Genomic DNA, 13,118 nt, shown 5'->3' with positions numbered 1-13,118 from the left:
GTGTTGAATTAATCTATATTTTTATAAAGAAAAATTGAATTTTATTCAATCAAAAGGGTGAATTAATCTATAGTTTTAAAAGGAAAATTTTAATTTTTGATTTAGTCTATTAAAATTTTAAATTCGATTAATTCTTAACCGAATTTTTAAACTTACTATAATATAATTTATTTTTAAAATTTTTTAAATATTTTTCAGTGATTCATGTGTTAGATAAATACATGTATTAAAAAAACGAAATATTTTATTAAAAAAAAATGTATGAGTTAAATATTAATAAAAATCAGTTAAATAATTTAGTAAATTGTCAACCAATATTAGGTCGATTAACCAACCTTATAAGCTATAGCTATACCTTCTCCTCGTCCTAATTTAGGTTTTCGCACCCTAAAAATCCAAAAGGCCAAAACTCTTTCAAAAAAAAGCATCGGCCTTTAAAACTCTCCCTTTTTCCAAACCCGCCTGGCCTCGCCTGGGGTGGCGGCGCTCGTGCACTCTATACGGCCGCCGCCTCTGCCGCCTATGGACCGAACTCCCCTCTCCTCTGCCTCACGTAGCTCCTTCCACTCCTTATCCGAGATCCTCAATAAGCTTCAGAGCGTTGGCTTCTGCTCCGACCTCGACTTCTCCAACCTGGTCTCCACCAGCGGCGACAATCTAGGTTGCCTCTTCGATATGATCCTTTTTTCCTTCTTCAAGAAATCCTGCAAGAGAGGTGAGATGCGGCTGCTTCCGGCCACGCTTGGCGACGGGAGCTCCATCGATTTATTCAAGCTCTACTCCATAGTGCAAAGGGAAGGTGGCTATGATGCGGCTACGAAAGAGCGGAAATGGAAATCAGTGGCAGAGGCGATGGGATTGGATTCCTTTATGGGGCCGTCATTGAAGTTGGTGTTCCTTAAGTACCTGGACGTGCTGGATCAGTGGCTTCAATGGGTTGAGGGCAGAAAGGAAATTCGTGAGCCAAAGAGACACAAGAATGCGGGCGCTCCTTTTGTCAGCTATGGTTCTTGTGGAACTATAAACCACAAGAAGGTTGGCGAGTCCACGCCGCCATTAAATATGTATAAAGATCAATCCTTGGAACTTGGTAACGCTCAAAGGAATGGCAAGGATGTTACAACCTTCGGAGGATTCATTGCTAATGGAGGAAGCAACCATAAGATGACTAAGGAATCGCCTCTGGCTAAAATGCTTAATTGGCTGAGAATGTCGGCAAAGTGTCCTGGACATCCTTCTTTGGCAAACACCTTGACATCAAATAAAAATAAAAACAATTCATCTACAGTTGGGAAGTTCTATGCTCAAGCACTTCTAGCTATACAGGCAAGGTCTTTCAGAAGAAGTAGTCGATCCAGTTCAAATTTATCGCTTCCGCAGGTATACTTCTTCCTTTGGCACCTCATAATTCAACCAGTTGTATTTCACATCTCTAATTTGCCTTGTCAGAAAGTTCTGCATTCCAACAAGATATTTGCTAAATGACCGCTAGAAGTTATATGTATTGCAAGTCCTTTTTTCTTATAAAGACAGGAAAATGGATTAAGAAGATGAATTTGTAGAGCACATATTTTAGCGTATAACTTTGACTTTGCTTTAGACAATATTTGCATTGGTAGCATGCTTTCTCTGTGTATTGGGGTTGTCTATCAAATGCTTATTTAGTTTTATAAACTTACTGAATAAACTATTTCTCTTCTGATTATTCTCAGTTAGCAGACGGATATGCATAGATGAGACTTACATATCTCCACCTGAATGTATAAATATCCCATGTACCCAGGGATCAAATAGGCACAATGATCAGATAACACTTCCAAATAAGAGGATGGTACCATTTTTAGTTCTTAGGAAAATTTCCCAATAGGCCCACCTCAGTTTCTCTCTCTCTCTTGTTTTCCAAATCATACAATCTACTTTGTTTTTACCAAATCACACATCTTTTTACATATAAAAATTATCCTTTATTTAACAAAATTTGCCTTTTTTATTTCTAATTTGTTTGAGGAGGTTAATTTTGTTAAATACAGGATATTTTTGACCAAAATCATAGCAGAGGATTTGGTGAGAGTGAGAGTTATGAAAAAAATTATTTTTAATTTAAAAGAGGTTGAAAAGGGCCATTATAGAGTTTTAGCAAAAACACCTTATGGATATTTTTAACTAAAAGTCTGTTCTTTTTAACTTGAAAAATAGGAAATTCTTCTTGAGACTCCCAAGAAACCTCTAACAATTTATTTTGGGCAAATGACTTGTTTCGAAATATCAAGAAGTTGTTGCAAAAATAATTGACGGACTTTTAACTCTGAAATTGTTTTTTTTCAACTTGAAAATACTTATTCTTCTTGAGACTTCCAGGAAGTATCCAGCAATGGTGGAACTATATATTTCTCTTAGGTAGGCACCAAATAAATATAATAAATTTCAACATAGCATATATAGTCCGCAAGAAAACATATATATTTAGAATACATTAAAAACAACTTAAAATTTATCCATACAAAAATTTATGATGATCTACAAGTGCTCATATTTTGAAAACGTGTGATGATTGTGTTATTATTAATGGCATCAATAATATCTCTGTCAATGTAAGTCATTATTAATGGCTTTTGCAGTTGACCTAGAGATATCTTCCTATCACTGGAAGGAAAGATTATGTGTGATTTAAGGGGAAAAAAAGAGGTTGGTGATTGAGAAAAAGGGAAATTTATATGCGCTTGCCTGGAAACCTGTCTAGTTCTTATGAGTTGTGATAACTTAAAACTTTCAGAAAATTTGAAAGCTTAGTCCATTATACATAATACCTAGCAATAAATATTGTACTTTAATCCTTTTAAGTTTGTCCTTGCAAATATCATGACCAAAATACTTTCTTTTTTCATGCCTTTTCTGCTTCCTTGTCCAAAGATACCTAACTAATCACATTGTTTGTTTGAAGCAATTTTCAAGAGAACTTACACATTACTTGATCATACGATTTCATTGGACAACAAGTTAAATAGTTGCTCCTTGTTTCTACCACAAGTTTGTAGGCTAACTATAGGTTATTGGTATTATATATGATGCAATGATGGTAAGTACAAACTTAGAATTAAAATATGTTGTTTTATGCCAATAACCACCATCTAAATCAGTACTTTGACCATCAAGTGTGAGTTTTGGTTTCTTAGTTGGAAAATTAGAATAAATTGATTCACATGCAAAATAAGTTGTTTTAAGTCAAGAACTACTATAAGAAAGTTGAGTCACCACTTTGATCATCATATAGGATGCTGAAAGTAAATCCATAGTTGGCATATTAGATAGATTTACTTTGTCTAGACAGTTCATGTCATATTGAATTCCATATTTCTAAATTCACCTGCACTCTCTTTACTTTAATTAAGTCATAAGCCTAAGTTCGCCTATTGAGCTCAACAACATGGACCATATTATTTGAATTGACAGGGATTTTGTTTCATGTTATTAGCCTACTAATGTTGGATAGCTGGCAAATAGTGTACCTGCATATCCACTTCACACCGAGGCCAGTAAGGATACAAGTAGATTCTGACTTGATAAATCATCTATTACACTTGCTCAAGTAAATGGCAAAAAACAATAAAGTGAATTCTTCATTTTATTTTGATCTTATATACTAACCATTGCATGAATTGTTTTAGTTATGTTGAAGAATTTGCTTAATATTAAACAGAAATGGAACGAAATACATTATTAAAGAGTCTAAATATTTAATTTGGGTGTATATTGCAAATGAAAAGTGCAATATACTTGAAGATTCGCCTGAGCAACTTCTAGTAATTATTATAAATGCAGCTATTACTTTTACCTTACATAGAACTTCAATTGAGAGGTAAGATTTGTTTAGCCAACCCAAAGAGTTGGGTCTCGTGACAAACACAGCTTGATGATGATGATGATTTGCATGGACGTGTAGATGTGTGTTTAATTGGTGGCAGCCAAAAAGTTCTTAGTGAGATTGATAGTGTTTACCGGTTTACTCCTAAATTTCTGGAGTAGAACTTCCTTAGCATTCTTAAAATTGGAGCATTTGATCAAGTGGGCTATATCTTTTTAATTCTGAATTTTTGGAAGGATGTATCTTAGTTCCACGTTATTTAACTTCATCCTGAAATTCTTAAGATCCAAAAACTATCATGTTAGATTTGTCAAACAGCAGATTATGACAGTCCTGATTTAAAGCATGGTTTTGGTTTCACTAAACAGATTAAAGCAGCGAGAAGCGAAGATAGCCTTGAATCTGACAGGCGGGTTTCTTCAGATCAGCAAAGAGCTAAGATACCTATTGGTGGAAAGTTTCAAGCAACGATCCCAGATTGGACAGGCAGACCTTTGAGATTTTGTAATGATTTTGATACATCGAAATGGTTAGGCACACGGACTTGGCCTTCTGAAGATCAACAAACTAATGAATTGCTAGAGTATGCTGCTATTGGAAGGGGGAGGCGAAACACTTGTCAGTGTGAACAGCCACAGTCTATGGAATGTATTAGATGTCACATTGCAGAAAAAAGGCTGCAGTTAAAATGTGAACTTGGAAGGGCTTTCCATGATTGGGATTTCAAAAGTATGGGTGAGGAAGTTGCATTTTCATGGACCAAGGAAGAAGAAAAAAAGTTTCGGGATGCAGTTTTTCAGAGCCAGCCATCTCTAAATGAGAATTTCTGGGACAAGCTTTACATCAATTGCCCTTCTAAAACAAGGAGAAACTTAGTCAGCTACTATTTCAATGTGTTTCTCCTTGGACGGAGGAGGCACCAGAATTTTGTTACTCCAAAAAATATTGACAGTGATGATGAAGTAACAGAGTTTGACTTCTCAAGTCATTCTGTTCGTCAACTAACTGAAGTTCCTGATCACAAAACCCTTGTTTGCGTTCAAAATCAACAGTGTATGGATATAGATGAGGACGATGATTAACTGTCGCATTAAAGTCGACTAATGTGAGGACTTCTGGGTGATCATTGCTGCAGTGTGAAATATAACTAAGATGAGGATTTTTCTGTAGTTCATTGGTTTGAACTCTCGAGGTTAGCTGTGATTCAAACCTTTCCAAAGGTGCTGGTCTGATGAGAACCGAGGCATAATCTCTCATGCTTTTGGAGATATGCTGCAGCCAGATTCTTCTGCTATCAATATATTGTTTGACGTTCTCTCTTCGTAGCAAAATACCAAATCGAAAAAATGAAGTCCCCAGAATGGAAATTTTCCAAGTTATCTGAGGAGGTAATTGGTCTGGCTTTTCTATTTAGGCTTGCACAGTGGCTTGCACAATGCACAAGAAAACAAAGAATTTGATATTCGTTTGAAGCGTCTTAAAATTTATAACTGACACTTAAATTTTAAGATTCCATTTTTTAAATATATGGGTCAAACTTCATTTTAGCTGTGTTCAATTTCATCTTTCATTGTAAATTTCTTGACTTAGGAGAACTGTGTGATTGATGATCAATATTATAGTTAACTTTTGGTTCAGTTGATTTAATGGAAATGGATCATATGAAAGGATTAGTGTAAATCCTTTCATACAAAACTTATTTAAACATTTTAAAAGATGAAACATCTAATCTTATAATCCCAACACTCAAAGGACAGATTGACTATGTAAAATCTTCTATTATATATATATAACAATAAAAGGATCATATATTTAAAAGACAGAATGAATCCAAAGTGTCAAAAATAAATATCAAAAATATATTGAGAAATATCTGTTAGTAAAAATAGTAAAAAAGAAAGTCATAGTATAAATTTAGAAGGTCTAGAAAAATACAAAGAAACACTTATTGATAAAATTTGACCGATATAAATGTATAACTAAAATTGCTACATTAACCTAAAGTTGTCTAAATTGGAAAAGAAAGTCATAATATGAGTCGATAGAATTTAGGAAACATAAAGGGAAATTTATTTATGAGTAAATTAGTATAGATCCATTTATTAATGGTCCTTAAAAAAATCTAAATTGAAAAAAAAAGACATCAAATAATTTTAAAGGTTCATAGAATACAAAAGAGTATTTATTTATGAAATTAGACTAATATAAGTTTCTATAGCCGTTTTGGTAATTTTTTTTATATTAATTTATACTGGTCAGAAAAGGGAAGCATAAAATAACTTTAAATGGTATCGAAAATACAAAAAAAGTGTTTGTTTATAAAATTTGATGAGTATAGGTCCATATAATAGTTTCAATAAAATTATTATATGAATATTTCTAGAAGATAAAAAAAGAGAGCAAATTCTTGAAAAAAAATTAGTGTATATTAGAGAAAAAAAAAGAAAGACCAAGTGGTTTTTTTTTAAAGGAAAATGAAGCTAGAAGATAGAAAGGTGCATTGGCTCAATGAGATTAAAGGGTTGTAGTAATATTTGGGTGAGACATTATTTAGGTGAGACGCGCTGAAACAGGAACGATCCAATTTTTTTAGACGAGCAAGTGGAGGTACATTAGCTTAAGTGGGTTTAGAGGGGTAAATATAATATGTAATACAATGTGGATATGCCCTTTTCACTAGTTGTAAACAAACTAAACCGAATCAAATTTTGTGTTATTCTAATTCATTTGATTAGTTAATCGAATCAAACTAAGTTGAGTATAAAATGAATCAAACTATTAAAATGAGTGTTCTAGTTTATTTTGATTTTTTGTGAAGTCTGAGTTTCATTCGATTTTATTTGAATTTTTTTTATATTTTAAATCTTATTTAGTTTGTTAATGAGCTTGTTGGTTAGTTTTGAAAAAAAAATTATATCTATAATTTTGATAAGAATTTTAGTAATAAATATGGTACATAAATTTTATTATTGTTTACAAATAATTATAATCTTTATTCATAGCTACTAGTTCATTAAATTATTTATTTAATTAACTAGGTATATATTAAATAAATATAAATAAATTCTTATTAAATTTGCTTATGATAATTTGATTCATTTACAATTTTAATAATAGATTATAAGCGATATTAATTACAGTAAAATTAATTATATTCATTCTAAATAATTATATTCATTCTAAATATCCTCAGTTATGTGAAAAATAAATTAAAAAAAAAATCCACTAGTGCATACGTCTACAATATCCCTTGATAAATTCAACTAGCTTATGAGTAATCAATTTGGTCCCATCGAAGTCTAGCATCCTTTATTAACGGCGAGGAACGCATTTTTGCTTACAATATCCCTTGATAAATTCAACTAGCTTAGGAGTAATCAATTTGGTCCCATCGAAGGCGAGGAACGTATTTTTGCTTACAATATCCCTTGATAAATTCAACTAGCTTAGGAGTAATCAATTTGGTCCCATCGAAGTCTAGCATCCTTTAGTTACCCGTCTACTAATTTCTACAAATATTCTGAATGATAATTTAAATATCTTACCGCTATAGCTCCAGAGCTATAATATCCCTCCATAATTCATATTAAAGATATATAAGATATTATCAAATTGACATAAGGTTGTAATTTGTTTACGGGCCCTTCTACAACTTAAAGTTTATCCTCCAATGCATGTTCTCCAAACTATAACCTTTTTGAGAAACGCAGCCCAGGGAAAGATTCCACGAGGCCGCAATCATACGGTCTGTTCATTTTGTGGATCAACAATATAACAAATAAATATCAGCTTTCATGATTAAAAGGCATGAATATGACTGCCGCCGACTATTGCAAGCTGAAAGGAAAATAGAAGACAACGATAGACCGTCAAAATATGCTTGATGCAAGCAAATAGGGGAACGGAACACCAGGATTGATCTCTCCCCACATAGGCGACATTACAAGATCAGCCAGCACAAGTATCTTGGACGAATATAAAGGTTTTATGCAAAACCGATACAACTGAAATGAGATTGTAAAGATTATTAATAACCACCCTTGAGATCATTAACGACATCATATGGAATGGGTGTGACAGTCTCCAATGTGGCACCTTCCACCATGAAACCAGGCTTGGGGCCTTCAGGCTGCCTCTTAGTACTGATGATCTCACCCCGTGCCTTTGCTTCCACCTTCAATTGGTCATTTTTCTTCACTCTTGCACGAAAATCTTCCTGGCACCTAGAAGGCAGGACATGCTCTACACGAACATGAATCCTCTTCCTGATGATCCGATTACCAACCTGAAGTTCGTAGAGTTGTTAGATCACAGATGAGCATGTACTGAAAGCCAATAATGGAATGCAGTCCATTGATAAGAAAAAAGATCCAGTTCAACTTCAACAAAAAAACATCCAGTTGGACTGAATTTTAGCCAGGTTCATACAGAAAAAAACAAGAACCAACACAGACTACAATCTATAACACCAGTTTAGATTTTAAGATCCAATAGCCAGAATTTGAAAACTTTGAACACAGACCACGATCTAACACCAGTTTGGATTTTAAGATTAATAGACAGAAATAGAAAAATTTGTCCAAAATCATTATTTGAGATTTAGAGACGTGGAATATGAAATATGAATAGGTAAAACTAACCATGACATGACATGGAAAACCCTACATGCTGAGAACCAGAAAATCAACACAAAAAGTGTAATGTTTCTCCAAATTGTGGTTGTCGCTTAGTACAAGTTTACAAATGGCATGAGAAGATTTACCATGATAAGTACCTAAAGATTCATATTGAATCTCAACGGGAATTTCTCTTGATCTCATCTCGTACCCATCGGAGCAAAAAAGAACTTGGATACTTACATTAAATTCTTCACAAAAGTTCTTTTTTTTTTTTAACATTTTGATAGCATCAGTTCCAAAATAATTTAAACATTTATTTGCAGAAAATTAAATCCCTGACAACAAGAAATGTTAACCATATTTATTTTATCAAATGATCTAACTATAAAGTTCCTACAATACACAACAAAAACAATCATCATGTGTAAATCTTGGGACCAATTGGTTTGCAACCTCTTGAAATACACCATCAAAATGTTAACAGATTAATGTATATACTTGCAAACGATGAAAAGTTCTCACTTTATTTGTTGAATAAATTTAGTTTTATCCTCATACACATTCGACCATGGGAAAAAGGAGGTTCTCTCTTGCATGTTGAAGTTGTAGTGATGAATCCTTATAACGGATCAGCATCTGAAGTGTCATAATGACCACGAGCTGAGATTGTTGATGCAACAAAAATCTTTAAAACAGAATGTTGAATCTACAGTTGCAATTCCAACTATGAAAACTTAGCAAAACAACACATTTACATTCAATGTTTAATATCACTTAGCTCTTGGGTCATGGTAGGATGTGTAGATGATGTAATTTCTGTTGAAATATAACTCCTTTACCCGTAAAAAGGAAGTCTTTGTTTTCTGCCAACTACGTAATATACACCCACTGTGACTTGAAGGCCAGCGCAGGCTACTACACATGCGCATTTGAGCAAAATAAACCTTCAAGATTTCACGGCTCCTAACAAAACTGTATAAATCACAAATCATGCAGTTCCTAATAATATTTAAGCAACGTGAAAACAAGGAAACGTGCAATAATCATGCTTTGGGTAAAAGCATGCAGTAGTTACATTTCCATGATTTAAAATTTCCACAATCAAAGATAATATGCAAGCGAAGTATAGGAATTCATAGGAATAATAAATGAAAGGATAAAGGACGCAAACCTGTTTGTTGATCTCGACGCCGATGGCTCGCTTGGTAACATTCCAAACTCTACCAGTGCGTCCGTGGTAGAACTTATGTGGCATACCCTTGTGGACGGCGCCGTTCACCTTGACATCGACGTAGTCACCGATCTTGTAGGTGCGCAGGTAGGTCGTCAGGGGAATGTAGCCCTTCTTCCTGAATGGACGGGAAAAGAGATCCCTTGTCCTCGAGCGCAGTCCATGCCCAGCCGGCATTTTGACAAACGGTTTCCTTCGCTCCGCCGCCTGCTGTTGATACGAGGTAATGAGCGAGGAGAGTGCTAGGGTTTTAATTTCCTCGTATTTATCGTACTCTAAATGGGCCGCCTCGATGGTCTGGGATCCGGCCCGATTAAAATGTAGAACTGTCTAACTTGCTTACCCTAAGAAAATCTTTAAACAATCAAAGTGTGTGTGTTTTTTGAAATCATCCTCTTTCATTTTTTTTTATCAAAAGAATATTTTATTAGTGCTGGAGGTATAATATTTAACTGAAAATTTTAATATATGATTGAGGTTAATATTAGGTTAGTTGTGATCTAATTAGTTGTGTCAAGTGTGTAGGCATAAATTACTTGACAAATGTTAAAATTTAGATGGTTAAATTTGACAAACAAATTCTTAGTTGGAGGCTACGTGAATCAAATCCAAATGGTTAAGACTTGACAGATGAAATTCCTAGTCGAATGCTAGATGAATCAAGTCCAAGTGGTTAAGGCTTAGCAGATAACAAGTATAACTAGGTACTAGGTGAATCAAGTCCAAGTAGAATTAGCTGGAAACTAAAGGCTTGACAAACAAGTCCAAGTAGAAGTAGTTGGGAGTTGTGGCTTGATATCTCAATCTAGATAAGTAGTCGGAGGCTAAACATCTAGACCTAACGTAAGTGAGAGTAACTTTAAATTTTGTATCATACTCATTATATGTAACCACTGCAGGGAAGCATGTTCAATGATTCCAAGCAACGGGATGGAGGAGTCTCAAGTGACTAACTGGTGATAACTTTCGACGAAGGGATTTCGAAGGATCTAAGCAATGATATCAGAGTCAGGGTGATCGTAGGATACGAACGACCGGAGCAGCTTCCAGGTGACTAGGAGATGACTTTATCAGTAATCTGACCCTCTCTAGGCGACCAGAGAGCCTCGTTAACATTATTGAAAGGATTACAATTGCAGCTACGTCAACACTTCTCTAAGAAATTAGGAAGGCTCCAAGCGACTGGAGGGGAACTATAGAAAAAGCTTCAAGGAAGAGTTTATAGACAACTCAATTACTCATTCATACATTCTCTCGTACTCGTGCTCGTGCTCGTGCTCGTGCTCTTGTGCTCTCTCACCTTCTATGTTGCGATACGCTATGACTGTCTCTTCATTTTTGATCGGCAACACTTAGAGTACATTTTCATTTCTATTGTGTTACCTCATTTTGTTATTGTGCTAATTTTTAGATTTTTTTTAAAGATTTTTCCATCTAAAAGAAATTTAGAAATAAAAATCATATTATTATTATTGTCGTGTGTCTACTTCTGATTTGATCGATCAACTACTTGCATGCTTAAATTATTAGCTAAATCTATTGCATGTTCATATTACCTATTTTTATTTATGTTGTGCTACTCTACTTGATTCAATTATTTTATTATCTCCTCATTTAAAAATTAATAATGCTATTTCCCCCCCCCCCCCCATTGAGTTTGATCATACATGTTTACCCCACCAACCCCTTATAAAATGACACATCTACCCTTATATACACTGTTCAATATTATTATCTTTTATCACACGCATTAAATCCTAAATTGATCGACTAGTTGTATAAACAGGACAAGCCATCATTATAGTAATTATGATTTTGTAGTTACTACTATAGTTATAGTACTATTGATATAAAAAACTTACTTTTTGTGTATATGAATGAATAATATTCATTCATTAACTCTAGAATATATTCCTAGAGCATATTCTTATTATTTAGTCATGAAGACTTACTTAAATATCTCTTAAAGAATTTCTTTGTATGTGTCTCTTAATGATTTTTTTTGTATGTATAAATATGCCTTTGTACTTGACATTTTGAGTTAGTCAAGAAGATTAAGAAACAAGTGTTATTGAGTTCTCCATTCTCTTCCTTCTATAAGGATCCTCATCTTTTTTCTCTCCAACAAAGTGATATCAAAGCCAAGTTAGAGTGCTCAATTGATGGCCAACAATGGAGCTTCTTCATTTCAATTTCCTCATCTCATAAAGGAGAATTATGAGATATGGTGTCTAAGGATGAAAGCCTAGTTCTCAAGATGTATAGGAGATTGTAGAGAAAGAATATGAGAAGTCTCAAAATGAAGATAATTTTCCTCAAGTAGAAAAGGATTCTTTGTCAAAGACAAAGAAGAATGATTAATAAGCCTCCATCCATCAATGTTTGGATGATTCCATATTTGAGAAGGTGGTTGATGTTACTACTTTAAAAGAAGCTTAGGAGATATTGGGAAAGCCTCTCATAGGTGTTGACAAAGTAAAGAAGGTAAAATTTCAATCACTAAGGTGTGATTTTGAAGCATTGGAGATGAAAGAATCTGAATCTATTATGGATTATTGTTCCGGGTGAAGACAATTGTTAATCAATTGAAAAGATATAGAGACAAGATATAATATGTACACATAGTGGAAAAGGTGCTTCATTTTTTAATCCCTAAATTTGATTATATTGTGTAAGTCATTGAAGAAATAGAAGATTTAGATTCAATTATTATTGAAGAATTATAGGGCCCATTACAAGCCTATGAAAAAAAATTAAGAGAAGACAAAAGTCATTGAAGCAAGTTCTTAAAGTCAAGGTTACATTAAAAATGATGAAAGAAGATACAATTTGTTGGTTCCGTGCGACCGACAAGAGGATGGTGAATTACTTTGAAAATAAAAAACAAAACCCCTTCTCAACTTTTCAAACTAAATTAAGAAACACTTGTTTAAACAGAAACTAATTTTTTAAAAAAAAGGAACGAAGAGTCCCAAGAATTACTTGATTTGCAATCAGAAGATTGCTAGTCCAAGACATTGAAAAGCTCACTAGAAGATCTTCTTCTGGCGGAGTAACCTCTTACAACAGTTTAAGTACAAAAATATAGAGTAGAATAGAAAATGAATTGGTTTATGAGTGTTGTACTGAACTACTGAGACCAGGGCTCTATTTATACCCTGCTAGTTGGATTTGACTGTTTGCTAACATGGCAGCTCCAAACACCCGGAAGGGATCTAGGTGCTTAGACATGGATAGAACTTTATTCACGTCGACAATGGCTCGCAACGGCTAGTGGATAAAAAGTTATCTTGGTCTGGGTGTCCGGACCGGTCTAGGTGCCCGGACCGGTCTAGGCGCTCGAACGTTGCTGACATGCCCCTACTCAACGGCTCGATGAGGAGGCGTCCCTAGGGTGCCTAGGCGG

The 13,118-nt window shown here is 34.2% G+C and overlaps 2 protein-coding genes across 2 annotated transcripts; one reads left to right on the top strand and one right to left on the bottom strand.

Moving 5' to 3' along the window:
- The first annotated feature begins 375 nt into the window (after positions 1–375).
- LOC121998298 (AT-rich interactive domain-containing protein 2-like) lies at positions 376–5,542 on the top strand. The gene is made up of 2 exons (XM_042553153.1): positions 376–1,380; positions 4,231–5,542. The coding sequence occupies exons 1-2, from the start codon at positions 523–525 to the stop codon at positions 4,942–4,944; spliced, it is 1,572 nt and encodes a 523-aa protein (XP_042409087.1). The 5' UTR covers positions 376–522; the 3' UTR covers positions 4,945–5,542.
- A 2,184-nt stretch (positions 5,543–7,726) lies between these two features.
- Positions 7,727–9,952, bottom strand: LOC121998297 (60S ribosomal protein L21-1-like). The gene is made up of 2 exons (XM_042553152.1): positions 9,653–9,952; positions 7,727–8,147 (listed from the first exon to the last, which is right to left on the bottom strand). Exons 1-2 carry the CDS (start codon positions 9,887–9,889, stop codon positions 7,890–7,892), a joined length of 495 nt encoding a protein of 164 aa, XP_042409086.1. The 5' UTR covers positions 9,890–9,952; the 3' UTR covers positions 7,727–7,889.
- Positions 9,953–13,118: the final 3,166 nt, after the last annotated feature.

Source organism: Zingiber officinale, chromosome 6A (assembly GCF_018446385.1).
Source record: "Zingiber officinale cultivar Zhangliang chromosome 6A, Zo_v1.1, whole genome shotgun sequence".
NCBI lineage: Eukaryota > Viridiplantae > Streptophyta > Magnoliopsida > Zingiberales > Zingiberaceae > Zingiber > Zingiber officinale.
This window is presented reverse-complemented; position numbering and strand designations above follow the sequence as displayed.

Coding starts and splice junctions, on each gene's coding strand:
- LOC121998298 (XM_042553153.1), top strand. CDS start 523: ATGGACCGAACTCCCCTCTCCTCTGCCTCACGTAGCTCCTTCCACTCC. Junction 1,381..4,230: donor CAAATTTATCGCTTCCGCAG/GTATACTTCTTC, acceptor TTCACTAAACAG/ATTAAAGCAGCGAGAAGCGA.
- LOC121998297 (XM_042553152.1), bottom strand. CDS start 9,889: ATGCCGGCTGGGCATGGACTGCGCTCGAGGACAAGGGATCTCTTTTCC. Junction 8,148..9,652: donor GCGTCGAGATCAACAAACAG/GTTTGCGTCCTT, acceptor TACGAACTTCAG/GTTGGTAATCGGATCATCAG.